The following is a 12357-nucleotide window of genomic DNA, read 5'->3' as shown; positions in this document are numbered from 1 at the left end:
ATGTAAGGACTCCTGTCAGGTATATATTATTGGAGGCAGGAGAATGTATGGACTCCTGTCAGGTATATATTATTGGAGGCAGGAGAATGTATGGGCTCCTGTCAGGTATATATTTTTAGAGGCAGCAGAATGTATGGACTCCTGTCAGGTATATATTATTGGAATCAGCAGAATCTATGGGCTCCTACCAGGTATATATTATTGGAGGCAGGAGAATATATGGGCTCCTAGCAGGTATATATTATTGCAGGCAGGAGAATGTATGGGCTCCTAGCAGGTTTATATTATTGCAGGCAGGAGAATGTATGGACTCCTGTCAGGTATATATTATTGGAGGCAGCAGAATGTATGGGCTCCTGTCAGGTATATATTATTGAAGGCAGCAGAATGTATGGGCTCCATTCAGGTATATATTATTGTAGGAAGCAGAATGTATGGGCTCCTGTCAGGTATATATTATTGGAGCCAGCAGAGTGTATGGGCTCCTGTCAGGTATATATTATTGAAGCCAGCAGAATCTATGGGCTTCTGTCAGGTATATATTATTGGAGGCAGGAGAATGTAAGGGCTCCTGTCAGGTATATATTATTAGAGGCAGCAGAATGTATGGGCTCCTGTCAGGTATATACAGTCATATGAAAAAGTTTGGGCACCCCTATTAATCTTAAGCTTAATGTTTTATAAAAATTGGTGTTTTTGCAACAGCTATTTCAGTTTGATATATGTAATAACTGTTGGATACAGTAATGTTTCTGCCTTGAAATGAGGTTTATTGTACTAACAGAAAATGTGCAATCTGCATTCAAACAAAATTTGACAGGTGCATAAGTATGGGCACCTCACCAGAAAAGTGACATTAATATTTAGTAGATCCTCCTTTTGCAAAAATAACAGCCTCTAGTCGCTTCCTGTAGCTTTTAATGAGTTCCTGGATCCTGGATGAAGGTATTTTTGACCATTCCTCTTTACAAAACAATTCCAGTTCAGTTAAGTTTGATGGTCGCCGAGCATGGACAGCCTCTTCAAATGATCCCACAGATGTTCAATGATATTCAGGTCTGGGGACTGGGATGTCCATTCCAGAACATTGTAATTGTTCCTCTGCATGAATGCCTGAGTAGATTTGGAGCGGTGTTTTGGATCATTGTCTTGCTGAAAGATCCATCCACTGCGTAACTTCAACTTTATCACTGATTCTTGAACACTATTGCCAAGAATCTGCTGATACTGAGTGGAATCCATGCGTCCCTCAACTTTAACAAGATTCCCAGAGCCGGCATTGACCACACAGCCCCAAAGCATGATGGAACCTCCACCAAATTTTACTGTGGGTAGCAAGTGTTTTTCTTGGAATGCTGTGTTTTTTTGCCACCATGCATAACGCCTTTTTGTATGACCAAACAACTCAATCTTGGTTTCATCAGTCCACAGGACCTTCTTCCAAAAAGAAATAGGCTTCTTCAAATGTGCTTTTGCATACCTCAGCCGACTCTGTTTGTGCGTACTTGCAGAAACGGCTTCTTTCGCATCACTCTCCCATACAGCTTCTCCTTGTGCAAAGTGCGTTGTATAGTTGACCGATGCACAGTGACACCATCTGCAGCAAGTTGATGCTGCAGCTCTCTGGAGGTGGTCTGAGGATTGTCCTTGACTGATCTCACCATTCTTCTTCTCTGCCTTTCTGATATTTTTCTTGTCCTGACACTTCTGGCCTTAACAAGAACTGTCCCTATGTTCTTCCATTTCCTTACTATGTTCCTCACAGTGGAAACTGACAGGTTAAATCTCTGAGACAGCTTTTTGTATCCTTCCCCTGAACAACTATGTTGAATAATCTTTGTTTTCAGATCATTTGACAGTTGTTTTGAGGAGCCCATGATGCCACTCTTCAGAGGAGATTCAAACAGGAGAACAACTTGCAAGTGGCCACTTTAAGTAGCTTTTCTCATGATTGCATACACCTGGCTATAAAGTTCAAAGCTCAATGAGGTTACAAAACCAAAAAAAGTGCTTTAGTAAGTCAGTAAAAAGTAGGCAGGAGTATTTAAAACAAGAAAATGATAAGGGTGCCCATACTTATGCACCGGTCAAATTTTGTTTGAATGCAGATTGCACATTTTCTGTTAGCACAATAAACCTCATTTCAAGGCAGAAACATTACTGTATCCAACAGTTATTACATATATCAAAATGAAATAGCTGTTGCAAAAACACCAATTTTTATAAAACATTAAGCTTAAGATTAATAGGGGTGCCCAAACTTTTTCATATGACTGTATTATTGGAGGCAGCAGAATGTATGGGCTCCTGTCAGGTATATATTATTGGAGGCAGCATAATGTATGGACTAATGTCAGGTATATATTATTGGAAGCAGGAGAATGTAAGGGCTCCTGTCAGGTATATATTATTAGAGGCAGCAGAATGTATGGGCTCCTGTCAGGTATATATTATTGGAGGCAGCAGAATGTATGGGCTCCTGTCAGGTATATATTATTGGAGGCAGCAGAATGTATGGGCTCCTGTCAGGTATATATTATTGGAAGCAGGAGAATGTAAGGGCTCCTGTCAGGTATATATTATTGTAGGCAGCAGAATGTATGGACTCCTGTCAGGTATATATTATTGGAGGCAGGAGAATGTATGGGCTCCTGTCAGGTATATATTATTCTTGGCAGCAGAATGTATGGACTCCTGTCAGGTATATATTATTGGAGGCAGGAGAATGTATGGACTCCAGTCAGGTATATATTATTGGAGGCAGGAGAATGTATGGGCTCCTGTCAGGTATATATTATTGGAGGCAGCAGAATGTATGGGATCCTGTCAGGTATATATTATTGGAGGCAGCAGAATGTATGGGCTCCTGTCACGTATATGTTATTGGAGGCCGCAGAATCTATGGGCACCTGTCAGGTATATATTATCGGAGGCAGGAGATTGTATGAGCTCCTGTCAGGTATATATTATTGTAGGCAGCAGAATGTAAGGACTCCTGTCATGTATATATTATTGGAGGCAGGAGAATGTATGGACTCCTGTCAGGTATATATTTTTAGAGGCAGCAGAATGTATGTGCTCCTGTCAGGTATATATTATTGGAGGCAGCAGAATCTATGGGCTCCTGTCAGGTATATATTATTGGAGGCAGCAGAATGTATGGGCTCCTGTCAGGTATATATTATTGGAGGCAGCAGAATGTATGGGCTCCTGTCAGGTATATATTATTGGAGGCAGGAGAATGTATGGGCTTCTGTCAGGTATATATTATTGGAGGCAGGAGAATGTATGGGCACCTGTCAGGTATATATTATTGGAGGCAGGAGATTATATGGGCTCCTGTCAGGTATATATTATTGGAGGCAGCAGAATGTATGGGCTCCTGTCAGGTATATATTATTGTAGGTAGCAGAATGTATGGACTCCTGTCAGGTATATATTATTGGAGGTAGGAGAATGTATGGGCTCCTGTCAGGTATATATTATTGTAGGCAGCAGAATGTAAGGACTCCTGTCATGTATATATTATTGGAGGCAGGATAATGTATGGACTCCTACCAGGTATATATTATTGGAGGCAGGAGAATGTATGGGCTCCTGTCAGGTATATATTATTGGAGGCAGCAGAATGTATGGGCTCCTGTCAGGTATATATTATTGGAGGCAGCAGAATGTATGGGCTTCTGTCAGGTATATATTATTGGAGTCAGCAGAATGTATGGGCTCCTGTCAGGTATATATTATTGGAGGCAGGAGAATGTATGGGCTCCTGTCAGGTATATATTATTGTAGGCAGCAGAATGTATGGACTCCTGTCAGGTATATATTATTGGAGGCAGGAGAATGTATGGGCTCCTGTCAGGTATATATTTTTGGAGGCAGCAGAATGTATGGAGTCTTGTCAGGTATATATTATTGGAGGCAGCAGAATCTATGGGCTCCTGTCAGGTATATATTATTGGAGGCAGCAGAATGTATGGGCTCCTGTCAGGTATATATTATTGGAGGCAGCAGAATGTATGGGCTCTTGTCAGGTATATATTATTGGAGGCAGCAGAATGTATGGGCTCCTGTCAGGTATATATTATTGGAGGCAGGAGAATGTATGGGCTCCTGTCAGGTATATATTATTGGAGCCAGCAGAATCTATGGACTCCTGTCAGGTATATATTATTGGAGGCAGGAGAATGTATGGGCTCCTGTCAGGTATATATTATTGAAGGCAGCAGAATGTATGGGCTCCTTTCAGGCATATATTATTGTAGGCATCATAATGTATGGGCTCCTGTCAGGTATATATTATTGGAGGCAGCAGAATGTATGGACTCCTGTCAGGTATATATTATTGGAGGCATCAGAATGTATGGGCTCCTGTCAGGTATATATTATTGGAGGCAGCAGAATGTATGGGCTCCTGTCAGGTATATATTATTGGAGGCAGCAGAATGTATGGGCTCCTGTCAGGTATATATTATTGGAGGCAGTAGAATATATGGGCTCCTCTCAGGTATATATTATTGGAGGCAGGAGAATGTATGGACTCCTGTCAGATATATATTATTGGAGGCAGCAGAATGTATGGACTCCTGTCAGGTATATATTATTGGAGGCAGGAGAATGTATGGCCTCCTGTCATGTATATATTATTGGAGGCAGCAGAATGTATGGACTCCTGTCTGTTATATATTATTAGAGGCAGCAGAATGTATGGACTCCTGTCTGTTATATATTATTAGAGGCAGCAGAATGTAAGGGCTCCTGTCAGGTATATATTATTGGAGGCAGCAGAATGTATGGACTCCTGTCAGGTATATATTATTGGAGGCAGCAGAATGTATGGGCTCCTGTCAGGTATATATTATTGGAGGCAGGAGAATATATGGCCTCCTGTCATGTATATATTATTGGAGGCAGCAGAATGTATGGACTCCTGTCTGTTATATATTATTGGAGGCAGCAGAATGTATGGACTCCTGTCAGGTATATATTATTGGAGGCAGGAGAATGTATGGGCTCCTGTCAGGTATATATTATTGGAGGCAGGAGAATATATGGGCTCCTGTCAGGTATATATTATTGGAGGCAGGAGAATGTATGGGCTCCTGTCAGGTTTATATTATTGTAGGCAGCAGAATGTAAGGACTCCTGTCAGGTATATATTATTGGAGGCAGGAGAATGTATGGACTCCTGTCAGGTATATATTATTGGAGGCAGGAGAATGTAAGGACTCCTGTCATGTATATATTATTGGAGGCAGGAGAATGTATGGGCTCCTGTCAGGTATATATTATTGGAGGCAGCAGAATGTATGGGCTTCTGTCAAGTATATATTATTGGAGGCAGGAGAATGTATGGGCTCCTGTCAGGTATATATTATTGGAGGCAGCAGAATCTATGGGCTCCTGTCAGGTATATATTATTGGAGGCAGGAGAATGTATGGGCTCCTGTCAGGTATATATTATTGTAGGCAGCAGAATGTATGGACTCCTGTCGGGTATATATTATTGAAGGCAGCAGAATGTATGGGCTCCTGTCAGGTATATATTATTGGAGGCAGCAGAATGTATGGACTCCTGTCAGGTATATATTATTGGAGGCAGGAGAATGTATGGGCTCCTGTCAGGTATATATTATTGGACACAGGAGAATGTATGGACTCCTGTCAGGTATATATTATTGGAGGCAGCAGAATGTATGGGCTCCTGTCAGGTATATATTATTGGAGGCAGGAGAATATATGGGCTCCTCTCAGTTATATATTATTGGAGGCAGGAGAATGTATGGACTCCTGTCAGATATATATTATTGGAGGCAGCAGAATGTATGGACTCCTGTCAGGTTTATATTATTGGAGGCAGGACAATGTATGGCCTCCTGTCATGTATATATTATTGGAGGCAGCAGAATGTATGGACTCCTGTCTGTTATATATTATTAGAGGCAGCAGAATGTAAGGGCTCCTGTCAGGTATATATTATTGGAGGCAGCAGAATGTATGGACTCCTGTCAGGTATATATTATTGGAGGCAGCAGAATGTATGGGCTCCTGTCAGGTATATATTATTGGAGGCAGGAGAATATATGGGCTCCTCTCAGGTATATATTATTGGAGGCAGGAGAATATATGGGCTCCTCTCAGGTATATATTATTGGAGGCAGGAGAATGTATGGACTCCTGTCAGATATATATTATTGGAGGCAGCAGAATGTATGGGCTCCTGTCAGGTATATATTATTGGAGGCAGCAGAATGTATGGGCTCCTGTCAGGTATATATTATTGGAGGCATCAGAATGTATTGGCTCCTACCAGGTATATATTATTGGAGGCAGCAGAAAGTATGGGCTCCTGTCAGGTATATATTATTGGAGGCAGGAGAATGTATGGGCTTCTGTCAGGTGTATATTATTGGAGGCAGCAGAATGTATGGGCTCCTGTCTGGTATATATTATTGGAGGCAGCTGAATGTATGGGCTCCTGTTAGGTATATATTATTGGAGCCAGCAGAATCGATGGTCTCCTTCCAGGTCTTGACTGCAGCCCATACATTCTAGCTCTTTCACTGTTAAAAACACTATAATGTAAGGGCTCCTGGTGGTATATAATAGTGAAGGCATCACAATATATTGGCTCCTGCCAGGTATACAATAGAACATCAGAATCAGGGCTGTAACGTACCCGGCGGATAAGGGGCCTGCTGGTGCCAGCCCCTATTTCAGCTGAAGTGTATTGCAGCGCAAAAACTTGCCGGATCCATGCTCCGCAATACATGCTGCTGGCCAATCAGAGGCGACTGGGGTCGCATGGCAGTGACGTTATGCGCTCTTGTCAAAATCAACCAAAATCTGCTGCCAGCTTCAGATGTGGACGCCGCACAGCATGGTGTGTTCTACGAAGGTAATTAAGAGCGTTTATTGTATTTTTCTGTGTATTGACCAACAGCGGGGCCATATATCAAGATGGGGGTCCAGGATGGGGCCATATACCAGGATGGGGGACATATACCAGGATGAGGGCCATATTCTAATATGGGGCCATATACCAGGATGAGGGCCATACACCAGGATGGGGAATATATACCAGGATGGGTTCCTGGATGAGGGCCATATACCAGGATGGGGCACATATTTCAGAATGGGCTGTGCATTATACTATACAGGGGACTATAGGCTGTGCATTATACTACATGTATGACTACAGGGTGTGCATTATACTGTATGGTGGATTATTGAGGGTGCATTATACTATATGGAGGAGTATGGGGAGTGCATTGTACAATAGGGAGGACTATGGGCTGTGCATTATACTGTATGGAGTACTATGGGGTTCATTATAGTGTATGGAGGAGTATGTGGAGTGCATTATACTGTAAGTAGGAGCATAATACTGTAGGGGGGACTATAGGGCACTATGACTTCTGTGTTCACCCCTGGGGAGTGTAATGCTTTACTTTTTTTTTCTATACGGTAAAGAACAGCACCAGAATGGGGGATATATACTGTATATACCAGTATGGGCCTCTAAGATACGGGACCATAATGAGGGACATATACAGTACAGACCAAAAGTTTGGACACACGTTCTCATTTAAAGATTTTTCTGTATTTTCATGACTATGAAAATTGTACATTCACACTTTAGGCATCAAAACTATGAATTAACACATGTGGAATTATATACTTAACAAAAAAGATTGAAACAACTGAAAATATGTTTTATATTCTAGGTTCTTCAAAGTAGCCACCTTTTGCTTTGATGACTGTGTGACGCCTCTGCTCGAAAGCCCCCTTTTACCCTGGGAGATGGGGGACTCGGAGTCGGGTCCTGTGATGGAGAGTTGGGGTGAAGCCGTGGCCCGGACCCGCTCCGTGCCCAGGGCCGTCACATTAAAAAGAAGGATGGTATGGGCTTATCCGGGTTGAGTGGCTGATTACGACTACTCCACCTGTGGCACCTGGTGAAGGCCACCAGCGCTGCTGCAGTCCGCCTAGGCCTGGTGTTATAGTAGCCGACGTTGTTACTACTCCCCACAGGCGGAGCAGGGCCTCAGGGCAGAGGGACAGGATGACGGGAGTAATAGTCTAGAAAGTCTGCGTAGTGCGGTGTAGCGCAGAATAAAGAGTCCGGAGGCCATAGGGGTAAACTTCCAAGCTTTACTCACATAAGAGATGGCAGAAGGAAGGCGATTCCCTGCTCCTCGTGGATTTCTGCGGTCACCAGAGACGAAGGGGATCCGACAACCTCCGAGTAAGTCCAGTGTTCAATCAGGACCCCGCACCAGAGTGTTCCTAAACGACAGACCGAGTGCTTTCCTGTCTGTGTGTGTAAATAGGCCGGGTCTCCCTCTGAACTCCTCTCAGAAAAAGGGCACGGGTGGCAGCTCTGCTCTTTCCGTTACCCTGTGGGATCCTCAGGGCCTACCGGGCTTCCCCGACCAGGACATGAAGTAGCAAGGTCGGGTGTCGGGGGCCGGTACCCCTCTTGCAGCCGGAATCCCTCTGAATAGATCAGCATAGCGAGGACAGGTGGCGTACACCGCTCTGTCTGCATCCTCCCTGGAATCCATTTGCGGTGGAGCTACACTCTTAAGCTCCGGGCCTTCTTGGTCGTGGTCCTTGACCGGGTTGAGACATTCATTGCCTACAACCTGCCCCTCGGCCCAAGGCCAAGATACGAGGGCTGTGTCTCCATCCGCTGCAGGTCCACACAGGATCCACGCTCAGGGTGGGAGATCACAGTAATTCACAGTTCAAAGACAGTCAAAAGAACCAAAAGCCAAAATGGCTTTGGATTAAATATCAAATTTAAAGTGTCACTAAAATGTGAGTTGTCCACCCTCGCCCACTAAATGGTTCCCCTAACTCTTGGTTCCCCAGTCTCCCTGTAACCTGGAGGGCAGCACCTAGTGCATTCTAGCCCCCCCTGGTGGAGAAATGTGGTGTTGGATGTGGAGGTGGAGTCCTGATCATCACACTGTTCTTACCTCAGAGGAGGAACACTACACTCCATTAAAGAAGTGCTGCATCCCTGTGGCTTTCGAACCCTCAGGGGCGCCACAACTGCTTTGCACACTCTTGGCATTCTCTTGATGAGCTTCAAGAGGTAGTCACCAGAAATGGTTGTCACTTCACAGGTGTGCCCTGTCAGGTTTAATAAGTGGGATTTCTTGCCTTATAAATGGGGTTGGGACCATCAGTTGTGTTGTGCAGAAGTCAGGTGGATACACAGCTGATAGTCCTACTGAATAGACTGTTAGAATTTGTATTATGGCAAGAAAAAAGCAGCTAAGTAAAGGAAAACGAGTGGCCATCATTACTTTAAGAAATGAAGGTCAGTCAGTCCGAAAAATTGGGAAAACTTTGAAAGTGTCCCCAAGTGCAGTTGCAAAAACCATCAATCGCTACAAAGAAACTAGCTCACATGAGGACTGCCCCAGGAAAGGAAGACCAAGAGTCACCTCTGCTTCTGAGGATAAGTTTATCTCAGTCACCAGCCTCAGAAATTGCAGGTTAACAGCAGCTCAGATTAGAGACCAGGTCAATGCCACACAGAGTTCTAGCAGCAGACACATCTCTTCAACAACTGTTAAGAGGAGACTTTGTGCAGCAGGCCTTCATGGTAAAATAGCTGCTGGGAAACCACTGCTAAGGACAGGCAACAAGCAAAAGAGACTTGTTTGGGCTAAAGAACACAAGGAATGGACATTAGACCAGTGGAAATCTGTGCTTTGGTCTGATGAGTCTAAATTTGAGATCTTTGGTTCCAACCACGGCGACGCAGAAAAGGTGAACGGATGGACTCTACATGCCTGGTTCCCACCGTGAAGCATGGAGGAGGAGGTGTGATGGTGTGGGGGTGCTTTGCTGGTGACACTGTTGGGGATTTATTCAAAATTGAAGGCATACTGAACCAGCATGGCTACCACAGCATCTTGCAGCGGCATGCTATTCCATCCGGTTTGTGTTTAGTTGGACCATCATTTATTTTTCAACAGGACAATGACCCCAAACACACCTCCAGGCTGTGTAAGGGCTATTTGACCAAGGAGGAGAGTGATGGGGTGCTACGCCAGATGACCTGGCCTCCACAGTCACCAGACCTGAACCCAATCGAGATGGTTTGGGGTGAGCTGGACCGCAGAGTGAAGGCAAAAGGGCCAACAAGTGCTAAGCATCTCTGGGAACTCCTTCAAGATTGTTGGAAGACCATTTCCGGTGACTACCTCTTGAAGCTCATCAAGAGAATGGCAAGAGTGTGCAAAAAAGTCATCAAAGCAAAAGGTGGCTACTTTGAAGAACCTAGAATATAAGACATATTTTCAGTTGTTTCACACTTTTTTGTTAAGTATACAATTCCATTACGCCTCTGATCAGAATGTATGGGTTCCTGTTTGGGATATGTTAGTGAGCAGAGATGAGCGAATGTTTCAATGTTCGGGTCAGATTACGATTGTCGAATTTGCAAAATTGGCTTAACAATGACGAACGTCATAGGATTCAATGCGGGGCAACAACAAACGCATACACAACACCTTTAAACTGGTCCAAAAGCTGCCAAAACACATCAAATTAGGGGCAGACACCAGGAAAGTGCCATCAATTGACCCAGAGTACAAGTACTATAATTATTATTATTACAGCGTCATTTATTCCGTGGCACTTTACATGTGAAAAGGAGTCACTGGCTGGTACAAGAGGAGAGAGGACCCTGCCCGCGAGGGTGCACAAACAATCTACAAGGGATGGGTGAGGATACAGTAGGTCAGGGTACAGCTAATCGTGTAGCGGTATGCTGGAGCGAGGGTTATCGTAGATTGTACGCTTGTCAGAAGAAGTGGGTCTTCAGCTTCCTTTTCAAGGTTTCCAGGGTAGGCAAGAGTCTGATGTGTCGGGGTACAGAATTACACAGTAGGGGAGATGCACGGGACAAATCTTGTATGCGATTGTGGCAAGAAGGGATAAGAGGGAAGTAGAGAAGATCTTAGAAGGATGGAAGGTTGCGTGCAGGGAGACTAGGTCACACATGTACAGTGATGGCCAAAATTACTGGCACCCCTGCAATTCTGTCAGATAATACTCAGTTTCTTCCTGAAAATGATTGCAATCACAAATTCTTTGGTTTTATTATCTTCATTTAATTTGCTTGCAAGGAAAAAAACACAAAAGAGAATGAAGCAAAAATCAAATCATTGATCATTTCACACAAAACTCCAAAAATGGGCCAGACAAAAGTATTGGCACCCTCAGCCTAATACTTGGTAGCACAACCTTTAGCCAAAATAACTGCGAACAACCGCTTCCGGTAACCATAAATGAGTTTCTTACAATGCTCTGCTGGAATTGTAGACCATTCTTCTTTGGCAAACTGCTCCAGGTCCCTGATATTTGAAGGGTGCCTTCTCCAAACTGCCATTTTGAGATCTCTCCACAGGTGCCATGTTTGACTGTAGGGACCGTGTTCTTTTCTTTGAATGCCTCTTTTTTTTTCCTGTACACTCTATGTTGATGCTTTTTCCAAAAAAGCTCTATTTTTGTCTCATCTGACCAGAGAACATTCTTCCAAAACGCTTTAGGCTTTCTCAGGTAAGTTTTGGCAAACTCCAGCCTGGCTTTTTTATGTCTCGGGGTAAGAAGTGGGGTCTTCCTGGGTATCCTACCATACAGTCCCATTTCATTCAGACGCCGACGGATAGTATGGGTTGACACTGTCGTACCCTCGGACTGCAGGGCAGCTTGAACTTGTTTGGATGTTAGTCGGGGTTCTTTATCCACCATCCGCACAATTTTGCGTTGAAATCTCTCGTCAATTTTTCTTTTCCGTCCACATCTAGGGAGGTTAGCCACAGTGCCATGGGCTTTAAACTTCTTGATGACACTGCGCACTGAAGACACAGGAACATTCAGGTTTTTGGAGATGGACTTGTAGCCTTGAGATTGCTCATGCTTCCTCACAATTTGGTTTCTCAAGTCCTCAGACAGTTCTTTGGTCTTCTTTCTTTTCTACATGCTCAATGTGGTACACACAAGGACACAGGACAGAAGTTGAGTAAACTTTAATCCATGTTAACTGGCTGCAAGTGTGATTTAGTTATTGCCAACACCTGTTAGGTGCCACAGGTAAGTTACAGGTGCTGTTAATTACACGAATTAGAGAAGCATCACATGATTTTTCAAACAGTGCCAATACTTTTGTCCACCCCCTTTTTTTAGGTTTGGTGTGGATTTATATCCAATTTGGCTTTAGGACAATTCTTTTTGTGTTTTTTCATTGAAGACAAATTAAATGAAGAGAATAATACCAAAGAATTTGTGATTGCAATCATTTTCAGGAAGAAACTGAGTATTATCTGACAGAAT

At 43.6% G+C, this 12357-nt stretch overlaps 1 protein-coding gene across 3 annotated transcripts in view; it reads left to right on the top strand.

Moving 5' to 3' along the window:
• LOC141191440 (oocyte zinc finger protein XlCOF7.1-like) overlaps positions 1–12357 on the top strand; it is a 159761-nt gene that overhangs the window by 64134 nt on the left and 83270 nt on the right. The window contains exon 2 of one of the 3 annotated variants that reach the window (XM_073661330.1): positions 6737–6898. The exons of 1 other annotated variant lie outside the window; for it this stretch is intronic. In XM_073661330.1, the coding sequence (XP_073517431.1) occupies positions 6737–6898 (162 nt within the window). Of the gene's footprint in view, positions 1–6641; positions 6899–12357 lie in introns of all 3 variants that reach the window. One more of the 3 variants, XM_073661332.1, reaches the window with a different exon arrangement.

Source organism: Phyllobates terribilis, unplaced genomic scaffold (genome assembly GCF_046119375.1).
Source record: "Phyllobates terribilis strain yellow unplaced genomic scaffold, ASM4611937v1 Scaffold_43__1_contigs__length_10536358, whole genome shotgun sequence".
In the NCBI taxonomy this organism is placed as follows: domain Eukaryota; kingdom Metazoa; phylum Chordata; class Amphibia; order Anura; family Dendrobatidae; genus Phyllobates; species Phyllobates terribilis.
This window is presented reverse-complemented; position numbering and strand designations above follow the sequence as displayed.